This window comes from Hypanus sabinus, chromosome 7 (genome assembly GCF_030144855.1).
Source record: "Hypanus sabinus isolate sHypSab1 chromosome 7, sHypSab1.hap1, whole genome shotgun sequence".
Classification (NCBI taxonomy): Eukaryota; Metazoa; Chordata; class Chondrichthyes; order Myliobatiformes; family Dasyatidae; genus Hypanus; species Hypanus sabinus.
Genome location: NC_082712.1, coordinates 80,742,023 through 80,754,590, shown reverse-complemented (window position 1 = coordinate 80,754,590; position 12,568 = coordinate 80,742,023). Strand labels below are relative to the sequence as shown.

At 47.8% G+C, this 12,568-nt stretch overlaps 1 protein-coding gene across 1 annotated transcript in view; it reads left to right on the top strand.

Moving 5' to 3' along the window:
* LOC132396900 (neuronal tyrosine-phosphorylated phosphoinositide-3-kinase adapter 1) overlaps nucleotides 1-12,568 on the top strand; it is a 58,120-nt gene that overhangs the window by 21,001 nt on the left and 24,551 nt on the right. Inside the window, exons 3-4 of the mRNA XM_059974971.1 lie at nucleotides 451-749; nucleotides 4,983-6,299. Of these exons, the coding sequence (XP_059830954.1) occupies nucleotides 451-749; nucleotides 4,983-6,299 (1,616 nt within the window). The remainder of the gene's footprint in view (nucleotides 1-450; nucleotides 750-4,982; nucleotides 6,300-12,568) is intronic.

The following is a 12,568-nucleotide window of genomic DNA, read 5'->3' as shown; positions in this document are numbered from 1 at the left end:
CTTAGGCCGCTTCTTGTCAGCAAGAAATGTGGCGATGGAGATGTCTCAGTTCAAGAGCAGGTATCAGAAATAGACATTTTGAACCAATGTTGTTTCCAGAAGGAGGAAACCCAATGTATATTCATTCCTCTGTCTAAACTAACCGTTCTCTCGTCTTGAACCCTTCTTCCCCCCCCCATCTGTCCTTTATTGTGTGTTCCTTTCCCCACCCACCACACACCATCCCTCCACATCTCCCCCCACTCTCCCTTCTTCCTTGGCCAACCCCACTTTCACTCTCCCTTCCCCGGTCCCCCTTCCCTTTTCCCCACCTTGCCTCCCCCTTCCTCCTCATCTCTACTCTTGCTGTCCTTCCTGTTCTCCCACTGTCTGTTCCTTCTGCCCCTCTTCCTCCTCCCCCTATTTCTCCTCCCCTCCCCAACTCTGTAACCCTCTCCCCTCCCACTGAAGCATCTGCAAGGATGGGGGTCTGGCCAGGGTCCGGGACTTGGCCTCCTTCCGCAAGCACTTCCGCATGGGCTTCATGACCATGCCTGCCTCCCAGGAGCATGGCCCCCACCCGTGTGCCAGTGGCATGACCACGCGCTCACTGTCCCTTCACTCGGTGGGCAGTGTGGACAACAGCGAGCACCCCTGCACCCGCAAACAGTCCGACAAACCCCGGCGCCACCCCAGCACCAAGCTCAGCCTGTGCAGCGAAGGCAGGAACAGCACCAGCAGGGAAGGAGACGGGCCGAATGGTGAGACAGGTGAGAAAGGCCGACAGGGTTGGACACAGTGAAACTCCCTCTACACTGTCCCATCACACAGTCCCAGGGTCAGACACAGAGTGAAGCTCCCTCTGCACTGTCCCATCACACACTCCCAGGGTCAGACACAGAGTGAAGCTCCCTCTGCACTGTCCCATCACACACTCCCAGGGTCAGACACAGAGTGAAGCTCCCTCTGCACTGTCCCATCACACACTCCCAGGGTCAGACACAGAGTGAAGCTCCCTCTACACCATCTCATCACACACTCCCAGGGTGAGACACAGAGTGAAGTTCTCTCCACACTGTCCCATCACACACTCCCAGGGTCAGACACAGAGTAGTTTAACGTTGTTATTGGTTTGTTATTGTCACGTGTACCGAGATGCACTGAAAAACTTTGTTTTGCATGCTATCCATACAGAATTATTTCATTCTAAGTGTACACTGAACTAGTGCAAGTTAAACAGTAACAAAATGCAGACTGAAGTGTTTGGTTGCAGAGGAAGTGCAGTACAGGTAAACATTCAGGTTCAAGTCCATGCCGAGAGAGACAGTGAGATAACAAGTTAATGTTATTGTACAATAAGTCCATTTCATCATTTTATAGTAGCAAGGTAGAAGCTGTCCTTGAGCCTGGTGGTTCTTGCTTTCAGGCTTTTGTATCTTCTGTCTGACAGAAGGAGGAAAAGAGAATGGCTGGCATGGGGGAGAGTAAAGCTCTGTCTACACCAGATTTCCCAACATTTTTTATGCCATAGACCTCTACCATTAACCAAGGGTTCCCATGTTGGGAATGCCTGCTCTGTGCTACCCCAGCACACATTCCCAGGTTAGGGACAACAGAGTAAAGTTCCCTCAGCCCTGTTCTCCCCCAACCCCCATATTTACACTGGTAACCTGGGGTGGGGTAGTTTTGCCTAGAGCTGTACAGTGTAATAGATTTCTAAGCCAGTGTGTGTACTCTCTACAGCCACCTACCATTTCTCCAGCTGGGAAAAGTATTTTGTATCTACAGAGTCTTGAGAGATTGCATCCACTATTTGAGAATCTGAAGGGGGCTGCTGCTCGAGATCAGGCTGCACTTCAGCCCCGTGCTCCTGATGTTGAGTCAAAAGGAGTAGGTTGCTCGAAGGATCGCCTGTCCGGTTTCTCCGGAGCCCGGCCAAGTTGACCATTCACGAGTCCAGGCGCAGTGGGGCTTTTACCCAAGCCAATTGCCTGCCTCTCTTCCAGGGTTATGGACATCTGTGCCTATGTGTCCATGGAGAAAGAGCACAGGGTATCCATGGGGGGATTTCCTGGAGCAGTAGGTGCTAGAGGCTTGAGTGTGTACTGGATGGAGATGGTAGTACTGTAATTCAATGTGACTCTAACTTGTGTGAATGGTGGAACATTGAAGTATTGTCATTATGTGATGCTGTAATCGCTGAATAAATCTCATTTTGAAAAGTGGGGAACAACGGTCGGGACAGCACAGTTAGAGGTACACTAAAGACCCCCTTCCACCTTATATTCCCAGGACTGGTAGAGCAACTTGCATAAGGAAATTCCCCACCCCCCCGCCCCACCACCACCACCATCCATTAAATACCCCAAATGTTTAACATGCAATCTTGATGCTGAGCTACCCACCCAGGTATTTGGATTTTTGGCACAAGAAGAGATGGATTTCAGCGTGTCGCCCTAAGAGGAGGAATGTCCTGAGGTTTTGGGAGGGAATTCTAGGATTCTCTGCCTAGGCGCCTAGGCAGCTGGACAGCAGAACAGGGAGATCATGTGTGGGGTGGGAGGATTAGCAACTCTCAGATGTTGGAGAGGTTGCAAGATTGAAATTAAGTACTGAGTACAAAGGAAGACTTCAGAGCAGTGTGTGTGTGTGTGTGTGTGTGTGTGTGTCAGACAGACAGGAGAGTGTAGAGGAACCAAACCATCCATTGTGTCAACAGTGAGACAATATTAACCTAGGGGAATCTGAAACACGAAAGGCACACAGTACCCACTTTGTTACATTCAGCTGCTCTAATCGATCAATCATATGGCAGCAACTCAGTACATAAAAACATGCAGATATGGTCAAGAGTTTTAGTAGTTGTTCAGACCAAACATCAGAAGAGGAAAGAAATGTGATCTAAGTGACTTTGCCCATGGAATGATTGTTGCCGTCAGATGGGGCAGTTTGAGTATCTTGGAGTTGGCTGACCTGGGATTTTCACGCACAACAGTCTCCAGAGTTTAGAGAATAGAGTCATAGAATACTACAGTACAGAAGTGGGCCCTTCAACCAGTCTACTCCATGCCAAGTTTTTCTTCTGCCTGATCCCATCAACCGGCACTTGAACTATAGGCCTCCATACCCCTCCCAGCCAAGTATTTACCCTGGTTGGTCCTGCTGAAGTACAATATCTTGCATTTGCCTATATTGACTTTCATCTGCCACTTCGTAGCACGTTTTCCAGCTGGTCCAGATCCCACTGCAAGCCATGGTAGCCTTCCTCACTGTCCACTACACCCCTAATTTTGGTGTCATCTGCAAATTTGCTGATTCAGTTAACCGATTCATTATCCAGATAATTGATAGAGATTACAAACAACAATGGACCCAGCACCTATCCCTGCGGCACACCACTAGTCAGGGGCTTCCAGTCAGAGAGGCAACCATCTATGACCACTCTTTGCGCAGTGAATGTTTAGTCCAATTTACTACTTCATCCTAAATGCCGAGCAACTGAACTTTCTTGACCAACCTCCCATGTAGGACCTTGTCAGAGACCTTGCTAAAGTCCATGTAGACAGAACTCATTGCCTTGCCTTCAGCAACTTTCCTGGTAACTTCCTCAAAATACCAGATAGATAGACATGACCTACCAAGCACAAAGCCATGATGACTATCCTTAATCAGTCCTTGTGTATTGAAATACTTAAATATCCAGTCCTTTAGAATACCTTCCAATAACTTACCCACTTGTATTGTCCTACAGAACAGGCCTTTTGGCCCATCTAATCCACACCAAACTATTACTCTGCCTAATCTACCTAGAATGGTGCAAAAAATTAAAAAAAAAACATCCAGTGAGCAGCAGTTCAGTGGGTGAAATGCCTTGTTAATGAGAGAGGGCAGAGGAGAATGTCCAGACTAGTACAAACTGAAAGCAACTGTAACTCAAATAACTACAGATTACAACAGCAGTGTGCAAAAGAGCATATCTGATCACACAGCACCAGAAGACCACAAACATGCTCAGTGGCCACTTTATTAGGTACACAAGAGAATCTAAAACTAGGAGATTTCTGGTCACCTCATTTTGGGAAGGATGTGCAGGCTTTAGAGAGGGTGCAGAGGAGATTTACCAGGACTGCAAGTGATTCCTTACATTAGGAATGCCAGAAGAATAGGATATTGAGGTCCACCTTGGGCACATCCTCCCCCACCACTGAGAGCATCAACAGGAGGCATTGCCTCAAGAAGATGGCATCTGTCATCAAAGATCCCTACCATCCAGGTCATGCCCTCTTCTCACTGCTCCCATTAGAAAGGAGATGCAGAAACCCAAGATCCCACACCACCAGGTTTAGGAACATGTATCATATTCCTCTCCTTAGATGCTACCTGACTTCCTGAGGTCCTCCAGCATTTTATCTGTGTTGCTCAGGAAATATCCTATCCTATTCTCAATATCATGTTCTCCTGGCATTCCTGATATTAGAAATCACTTATTTCACCTTTTAAATCTCTTGCATTATTATGGACGTGATTTTCTTTGTGCTGTTTGGTTGTTGTAATAAGGCCATGCTTTTGAACATTTTTTTCGCCATGTGTCATAATTAATGTTCTGCATGTTGCCCGAAGGTACAGACTTGTGATGTTGTCACATGGAAGGTTTTTAATTATACCTGTACCTCACTGTACTTGTTTGCATGACAAAGAATTCAAATTGACATCTGATGTTCCAATGGTGCTGAGGTTTGTCATTCTTACATTGGGAAAACTAATTTTTCATGTTAATGCAGTGGGATAGGAAAGGGAGGCTGTTTACCACAGAGAGTGGGAATCAGGAGGTGACAATGGGGAGAGGGAAATGGAGGTGAGGTGAATCACATCTTACATCCTGTGACCGCTCAGCCCATTGTGTTCTGCTGTAACAGGAGACAGCCTTCCTAGTTGGCGTGCATCAGAGATCAGTTTTTAACCTCTCAGGCACCAATGAGACCTTTTTTTAATTTCCCTTCCAGCTCCCCAGAGATCTGGTGCCAAGGGAGGCGACAGTGTTGGGCAGAGGCTCCTCCCACTGAAGGCCAAGTTCTGCCCCAGTGCCCAGCTCTCCGTGTCCTTCGACGAGGCATGTCCTGGTCGGGCGACGGCACCTCCAGCCAGCGTCTGCCCCAGGGGAGGCCATTCCCGGCGTGGCTTGGAGGAAGAGGGAGAGAGGCGGGGCGAGGATGAGGAAGAGGAGGAGGAGCCTGTCTACATCGAAATGGTGGGTGACGTGTTCAAGGAGCAGGCGGCCGCTGCTGACGAGGACTCAGAGCACAGCGAGGCCATCTATGAGGAGATGAAGTACCCACTGGCTGAGGAAGGTCCACGGGAGGCCAAGTGGGGCAAGCACTCTGAGACGACCCCCAGGCTTCCTGGAGATGCCGGCCACGGGGCGTCCAAGAGCCACCAACCTGGCTCTCGGGGTCAGCCATATGAGATCCCACCCCCCTTTCCTAACCTCCTACTCCACCGTCCTCCCCTCCTTGCCTTCCCCCAAGGTGGCGGCGGCCAGAAGGTCTACCCGGAGGCACCTCCTCCCCCACCACCCCACGGAGAACCCCCTCCCAGCCCAGGGACCCCACGGCCCCAGAAGGAGGACAGACCCCCTTTGGGTCCGCTGCTTCCCTCAGGTCGTGCGAGGAGCCACTCCACCCCATTGCCGCCGCAAGCATCAGCACCGTACCGGCCCGAGAAGGAGCTGCCCAACTCCCAGACCATGGTCTGCACACCATCCAAAGCACTGGCCCAAGTGCCACCAGCCCTCGGCCCGCCCAAGGTCGACAGGGACAAGCTGGCCTCACTCAGTGTCGTCTGCTCCTCGGTCAGGGTGACGGCCCACCCACTATTGGCCCACGTCCCTGGGGAGGCAAAGATGGCCACTGACAAAGAGCTGCCCAGCATCTTCCACCCAGCGGGGAGGGGCAGCACTGGCTCCCGGCCCCTGTCCGGCCTTTGCCGAATGCCCATGGCCCACGGGATGCTGGAGCACACCGGCCTGCCGGCGCCTGCAGCCGTCTTCTGGCCCTACCTACCGGGGGCGTGTAGGCGCCCTCCCGCCTATGACAGCCTGAGGTCCAAGGCCTGTGTCACCGCCAGCATCACAACGCACTCCACAGTGAAGACCCAGCAAGTGCAGGAGCGCCCATCCTCCTCCATCTCCATCTGCTGCTCTAAGTCGCTGGTCAGCGCTGAGTCCCGACCGGCAGCAGGCTCCGGGGGTGAGGCAGCTGGAGGACCCAGCAGGGGCTGGCAGCGCAGGTTGTCTGGCGGAAAGAAGGTCAAGGAACCAGAAGGTAAGAGGAGAATTGAGTGAGGAGGGCAGGATGGAATGCAACTGGTTGGTTGGAGATAGAGTAGCCCTAACAAGGCTCCCATCACTCTGCCCCTGACCCAGGCCTTCCGTCCCCACCGATGCACCCCTCATCACCCCGTCAGTGTTCCTCCGCAAAAACATTCTGTCACGACCCCAACCCTAGTCACTGTCCCCATCTCCCTTCTAAATCTTTTCCCTCCTGTAGTGTGCCATACTGTCCTATGAAATGGGGTTGAAAGGGATAATATTAAAACAGCTGTGGATGAGTGTGTCCCCACAACATCATTCAGGGTTTTTCCTAATCAAAAGCCCTGGATGAACAATGAAATCTGGAATCTGCTGAAAGCCAGGTCAGAAGCATTCAAGTCTGGAGATCAAGAATTCTACAAGAGGTGCAGGTATGATCTCCAGAAAGCCATGTCTCGAGTGAAATGGAGATTCGGGACTAGATTGGAATCAACGAGGGATGCTTGACAACTGTGGCAGGGTTTGAATGCCATAACGTCCTACAAAGCTAAATCTTGCAACATAGGGGACAGCAGGGCTTCACTTTCAGATGAGCTCAATGCCTTCTATGCTCACTTTGTTCATCAGAGCAGGGAGGAACCATCATGCACCCTCATGTCTCCTGATGATCCTTTGGTCTCAGTATCTGAAAATGATGTGCGGGTTGCTTTCAAGAGAGTGAATCGAAGGAAAGCATCCAGTTCGGACAGAGTGCCTGGCCAAGTACTGAAGACCTGTGCCAACCAGCTGGCTGGTGTATTCACAGATATCTTCAATCTCTTGCTCTGGCAGAGTGTGGTACTCAGTTGCTTAAAACAGGCTTCAATTGTACTGGTGCCCAAGAAGAGTGTGGTAATCTATCTAAATGACTATTGCCCAGTGGTACTTACATCCACAATGAGGAAGTGTTTTGAAAGGCAGCTCCTGTCTGAATGGTGACTTGAATCTGCTCCAATTTGCCTATGAAAGCAACAGGTCTACAGTAGATATTGGTTCTTCACACAATCCCAGAACATCTGAGTAGTAAAGATGCATACATCAGGGCACTCTTTATCAATTACAGCTTGGCATTTAACACTATCATCCTCTGAGCTAATAATTTCCAAGACCTGGGCCTCAATACCCCCTTGTGCAAGTGGATCCTGGATTTCCTTACTTGCAGAACCCAGTCAGTTCGGATTGGCAAAACCAGCTCATCCACAATCTCCATCAGCACAGGAGAACCGCAAGGATGTGTGCTTAGCCCCCTGCTCTACTTGCTTTACACCTGTGTGGCTAAGTTCAGCTCCAAAATCATATACAAGTTTGCTGATGACACCACTGTTATGGGCTGTGATAAAGCTGGTGATGAATCAACACACAGGAGGGAGATTGAAAAATGGCTGAGTGGTGTATTAACAACTACCTCTCACTTAATGTCAGTAAGATCAAGAACCTGATAGTAGATTTCAGGAGAGGGAAACCAGGGGTCCATGAGCCAGTAATCATCGGAGGATCAGAGGTGGAGAAGATCAGTAACTTTAAATTCCTGGGTGTCACTACCTCAGTGGACCTATCCTGGACCCATATAAATATAACTGTGAAGAAAGCATGACAGCCCCTCTAATTCCTCAGAAGTCTGTGGAGATTCGGCATGTCATCAAAAGTCTTAGCAAACTTCTGTAGATGTGTGGTGGAAAGTACAGAGCGTAAGTGCTCGGCAAAGCAGCTTTCGCACTGTCCACTAGAAAAAGCATGATCTCCCAGTGGCCTGCCATTTAATTCCACTTCCATTCCCATTCCCTCATGTCAGTCCACAGCCCCTACTGTCACAATGAGGCCACAACACCATGTATTCTGTCTGGGTAGCCTCCAACTGATGGCATGAACATCAATTTCTTGAACTTCTGGTAATTGTTCTTCTCCCCCCCCCCATCCACTGTCCATCATTCTCCATTCCCTTTACCCTCTCTCACCTTATCTCCTGACCTCCGTCTGCTGCCCCTCCCCCTTTCTTTCATCCATGGCCTTCTGTCCTCTCTTATCAGATTCCCCTTCTCCAGCCCTGTGTCTCTTTCACCAATCAGCTTCCCAGCTTTTTATTTCACCCATCATTTTCTCCTGCCCCCAGTTTCACATATCACCTTGTGTTTCTTCCTCCACTCCACCTACCTTCTAACTCTGACTCCTCACCTTATTTTCTCCAGTCCTGATGAAGGGTCTTGGCCCAAAATGTCAACTGTACTCTTTCCATAGATGCTGCCTGGCCTGCTGAGTTCATCCAGCATTTTGTGTGTTGCTTGGATTTCCAGCATTGCTAATTTTCTCTAAGAGCAGAAGAGTATGTACAAAGGCACAGCAGGTCAAGCAACATTTGCAAAGGAAGGAAAAAGAGTAAAGACTTCAGGTTGATGAGCTGCCAGGTTGAGAAAACTAGAATGCAAGTTGCAAAAATGGAGAGGTATCGAGTAAACGGTGCCCAGGTGATATGGCTCTCAATGCACAGGAACTCAATAAAATAGCAGGATTTATTTATTTAATGTGATACAGCATAGAATTGGCCCTTCCGGCCCTTCAAGCTGCATCACTCCAGCAATTCCCCCCCCCCCCCCCCCCCCGCAATTTAAGTCTAGCCTAATCATTTTACAATTACCAATTAACCTACCAATTGGTAGGTCTTTGGAGTGTGTGAGGAAAACGGAGCATGCAGAGGAAACCAATCTAATGGTCATGGGGAGAACATACAAACTCCTTGCAGGCAGTGGTGGGAAATGAACTCGGGTGGTCTGTGCTGTAAAGCATTGTGCTCACTACTACGCTGCCATGCCAACCTTTGTTGGCATGGTAACTGTGTGGCAAAACTGTCCTGCCATTCAATATATTCATGGCTGTTCTGTTTCACGTCCCTTCAGTATCTTCTTCATGACCATCATTCACCTGATCTTTCAAATATTCATATACCTCCACTTCAAATCTATCTACTAATTGACCTCCACCACCTTCCAGGAGAAGAAATGTCTACATTCCTTAACTTTAAATGATCAACCACCTTATCGTATAGCTATGCCCCCTTGTTCAAAATTCTCGTGCTGGTGGAAACATCTCACTAGCGGTGTCAAGTCCCCACTAGGATCTTGTGTACTTCATGAAGATTGCCTTTCTTCTTCTAAACCAAGGAGTACAGACACAAACTGTCCAGTCTCCCTTGATAAGACAAACCCATGGTCTCGGCAATTAGCCTGGTGAATCTCCTTTGGCCTGCTTGCAAAGAGGGGGTAGTGGTTGGTAAGCAGAAGAATGTACAGTACTTTAGGTGTGACTTCACCAACTCTCTATACAATTTTAAAAAAAAGCTATTTCAACCCCTACTCTTTTGCAGTACAATCCAACTTGGGTTTTGCTTAACTGTTTGTTAGATATTCCTGATAGCTTGTGAATTCATGCACCAGAACAGCATGGTTGCTCTGAACTTCACCTATCAGCAGACCCTCTCTCTATTAAGATAATTCACCTTTTCAGTAAGTTGAAAACATAAAGGATGCTATGTTGAAATTGTATAAGACATTGGTGAGGCCTAATTTGGAGTATTGTGTCCAGTTTTTGTCACCTACAGGAAAGATGTAAATAAGATTTTGAACTGTGCAGAGAAAATTTGCAAGGATGTTGCCGGGTCTTGAGGACCTGAGTTGTAGGGAAAGGTTGAATAGGTTAAGACGTTATTCCTTGGAACGTAAAAGGTTGAGAGGAGATTTGACAGAGGTATACAAAATTATGAGGGTTATAGGTAGGGTAACTACAAGCAGTCTTTTTCCATTGAGATCATATGTTAAGGGGGAAAGGTAAACTGTTTAAGGGGAACATGAGGAGGACGTGTGGCAGGTTCTCCAAGATGTTTGGAAGAATCTACCAGCTGATTTTTTTTCTCTCTCTCTCTCTTTCTCATAAAATTGCATGTGTACCTTTGAGAATTGATGCAGCTTTAAAGGCAAAGGGTGATCACACTAAATATTGATTTTGATTTGGCTTTTTTTCCACTGTTTGCTATTTGTAGTAAAATATTTTGAAATTTAGTAACTTTTTATTTCATTTTGAAAGCATCTACACTTAACAGAATTTTTTTTGCATGTGCCTCGAACTTTTGCACAGTACTGAAGATGAAAGGCTTTTGTTTGTTTGCCTTCCAGAAAGATCATTCTAAACACGAAGTGGTATGTAGAAAAACAGAGTGCAGAATAGTGTTACAGTCTCAAGGAGAGTGCAATGGTCATGATGAGATCGATTGGGAGAAAGAGTTAACCTTTTAGACTATGTGAGATCCATCAAAAGTCTAACAGTGGGATAGAAGATGTCCTTGACTTTGGCACTTATGCTCTCAAACTTTTATATCTTCTGCCTAATGGGAGACGAGGAGAAGAAGAGAGCATATCTGGGAGTTGGGGAAGAGAGTCCTGATTATATTGCTTGCTTTCTTGAGGTGGCGATAAGTGTAGACGGAGTCCTCGGAAGAGAGGCTGGTTTGCGTGATGAACCCACAACTCTGCAGTTTCCTGTGGTGTTGGCAGAGCAGTTGGCAAGCCAAGCTGTGTTACATCCGGATACAATGCTTTCAATGGTGCATCTTTAAAAACTGAGAGTGACTGGGAACACTCACTTCCTTAAACTCTAGGAAGTAGAGACACTGTGTGTGTTCTTGGCTGGACCAGGGAAAGTTGTGGGTGATGTTTACACCTGAGAACTTGAAGTTCTCAACCATCATCACCTCAGCACCACTAAAATACAGGGGGTGTTTCACTTTAACCCTTCAATAACTTTTCCCTTCCAGGCCATTAATTGGCCTGCCAACCTGGTTAACAACTCACAAAGCTTCCGTTTCCTGAAAAACTGCTGCTTCCTGCATGTTGGTCTCCTGGAGATTACCAGGCTTCATCAACGTTTCATCCAGAAATTCAGTTGTAAACGATGTCAAAACTGGTGGTGGGGGAGCAGCCAGTCTTCTCCCAGACACCTCATCGCAGTAGGATGTATGTGGGTATTCAAATGACCTCACCCACTCTTTCAGACAAAACCCCAGTCTCTGTCTCCCTCAGTTACTTGGCAAAACACCAGGGTTAAGTCCACAGAATTGACACTGAGATTTCTGTTCTCTGCCACTTGAATTCCCAATCCCAGTCCCACCCTGACCTCTCTGACTGTGATATCTTGCATTTATACAACAATGTCCAAAGCAAGCTTGAGGAATGGCACCTCTTCCATTGGGTTCTTCCATACTCAATACTGAAATCTCTAACTTTCTTCCTCTCTGCTTCAGAACCAGTTATTTATTCCCATCATCTATTTGCCTTTAGTATCATCTTTCCTTTTGGGATTATCTTGCTATTTCCCTTTAGCAGCACATTGCACAGTTTAATGCGCCCTTGACAATGCTTCGACTGCACCCATTAGGTCATCTGGTCTCACCCTACCACCAATATTCCCCTCATTATCTGGTCTCTCCCCCATCCTCTCTGCTACCGAAACCAACCTGGGTTTTCCCTGTACCAGTTTTGACCATGAGTCCATGCGTTGACACATTGAATGTTTCTCTCTGCCTAACCTCAAATCAAATCATGATTAATTATCATTCAACCTTATACGGATATAGCTGAACGAAACAGCGTTCCTCAGGGGCCAAGGTGCTAAACATTAGCACATTCAAAATAGCAAGCAAATAATAACACATAATCACGCAAAAAAAACCGCATGTATAGTCTAGGCAACATGTCCCACAAATTGATGGCACAGTTCCAGCATTCCAGCCCGTCATTCCACTGATCGGACATTGGAGGGCAGCGCCGACTGGTGAGGCCACCCCCAACTAAGCATGGATGCCAATAAACAGCCTCCAGCATCTCACCCGGACTGCAGCAGCCTCCTGTCACCCCACCAAACAAGGGAAACAGGCCTGCAGCATCTTACATTATTACTGTTCAGGAGAAATATCCAGGACAATCACCCATGGTTACACTGCATGCTGCCTTCATGTACCAACACTGCATTCTGTATTGATTTTTATTCTCTGTCCCCCTCCAACCAACTACTACAAAGTGTTGCACTACACAAGGAGCCCACCGGTCCCCTTGGGAGAGCTTTCTAACAAGTCACACTCACCCCACCCATCATTTTCTCTTTACTGCATCACAGGTGTGATATATAAGTGTTGTTCCTGTCAGATCACCAACAAGAGTAGGCTTCCTCACCTTCAACCCTCTGACTCTCAATACAAGA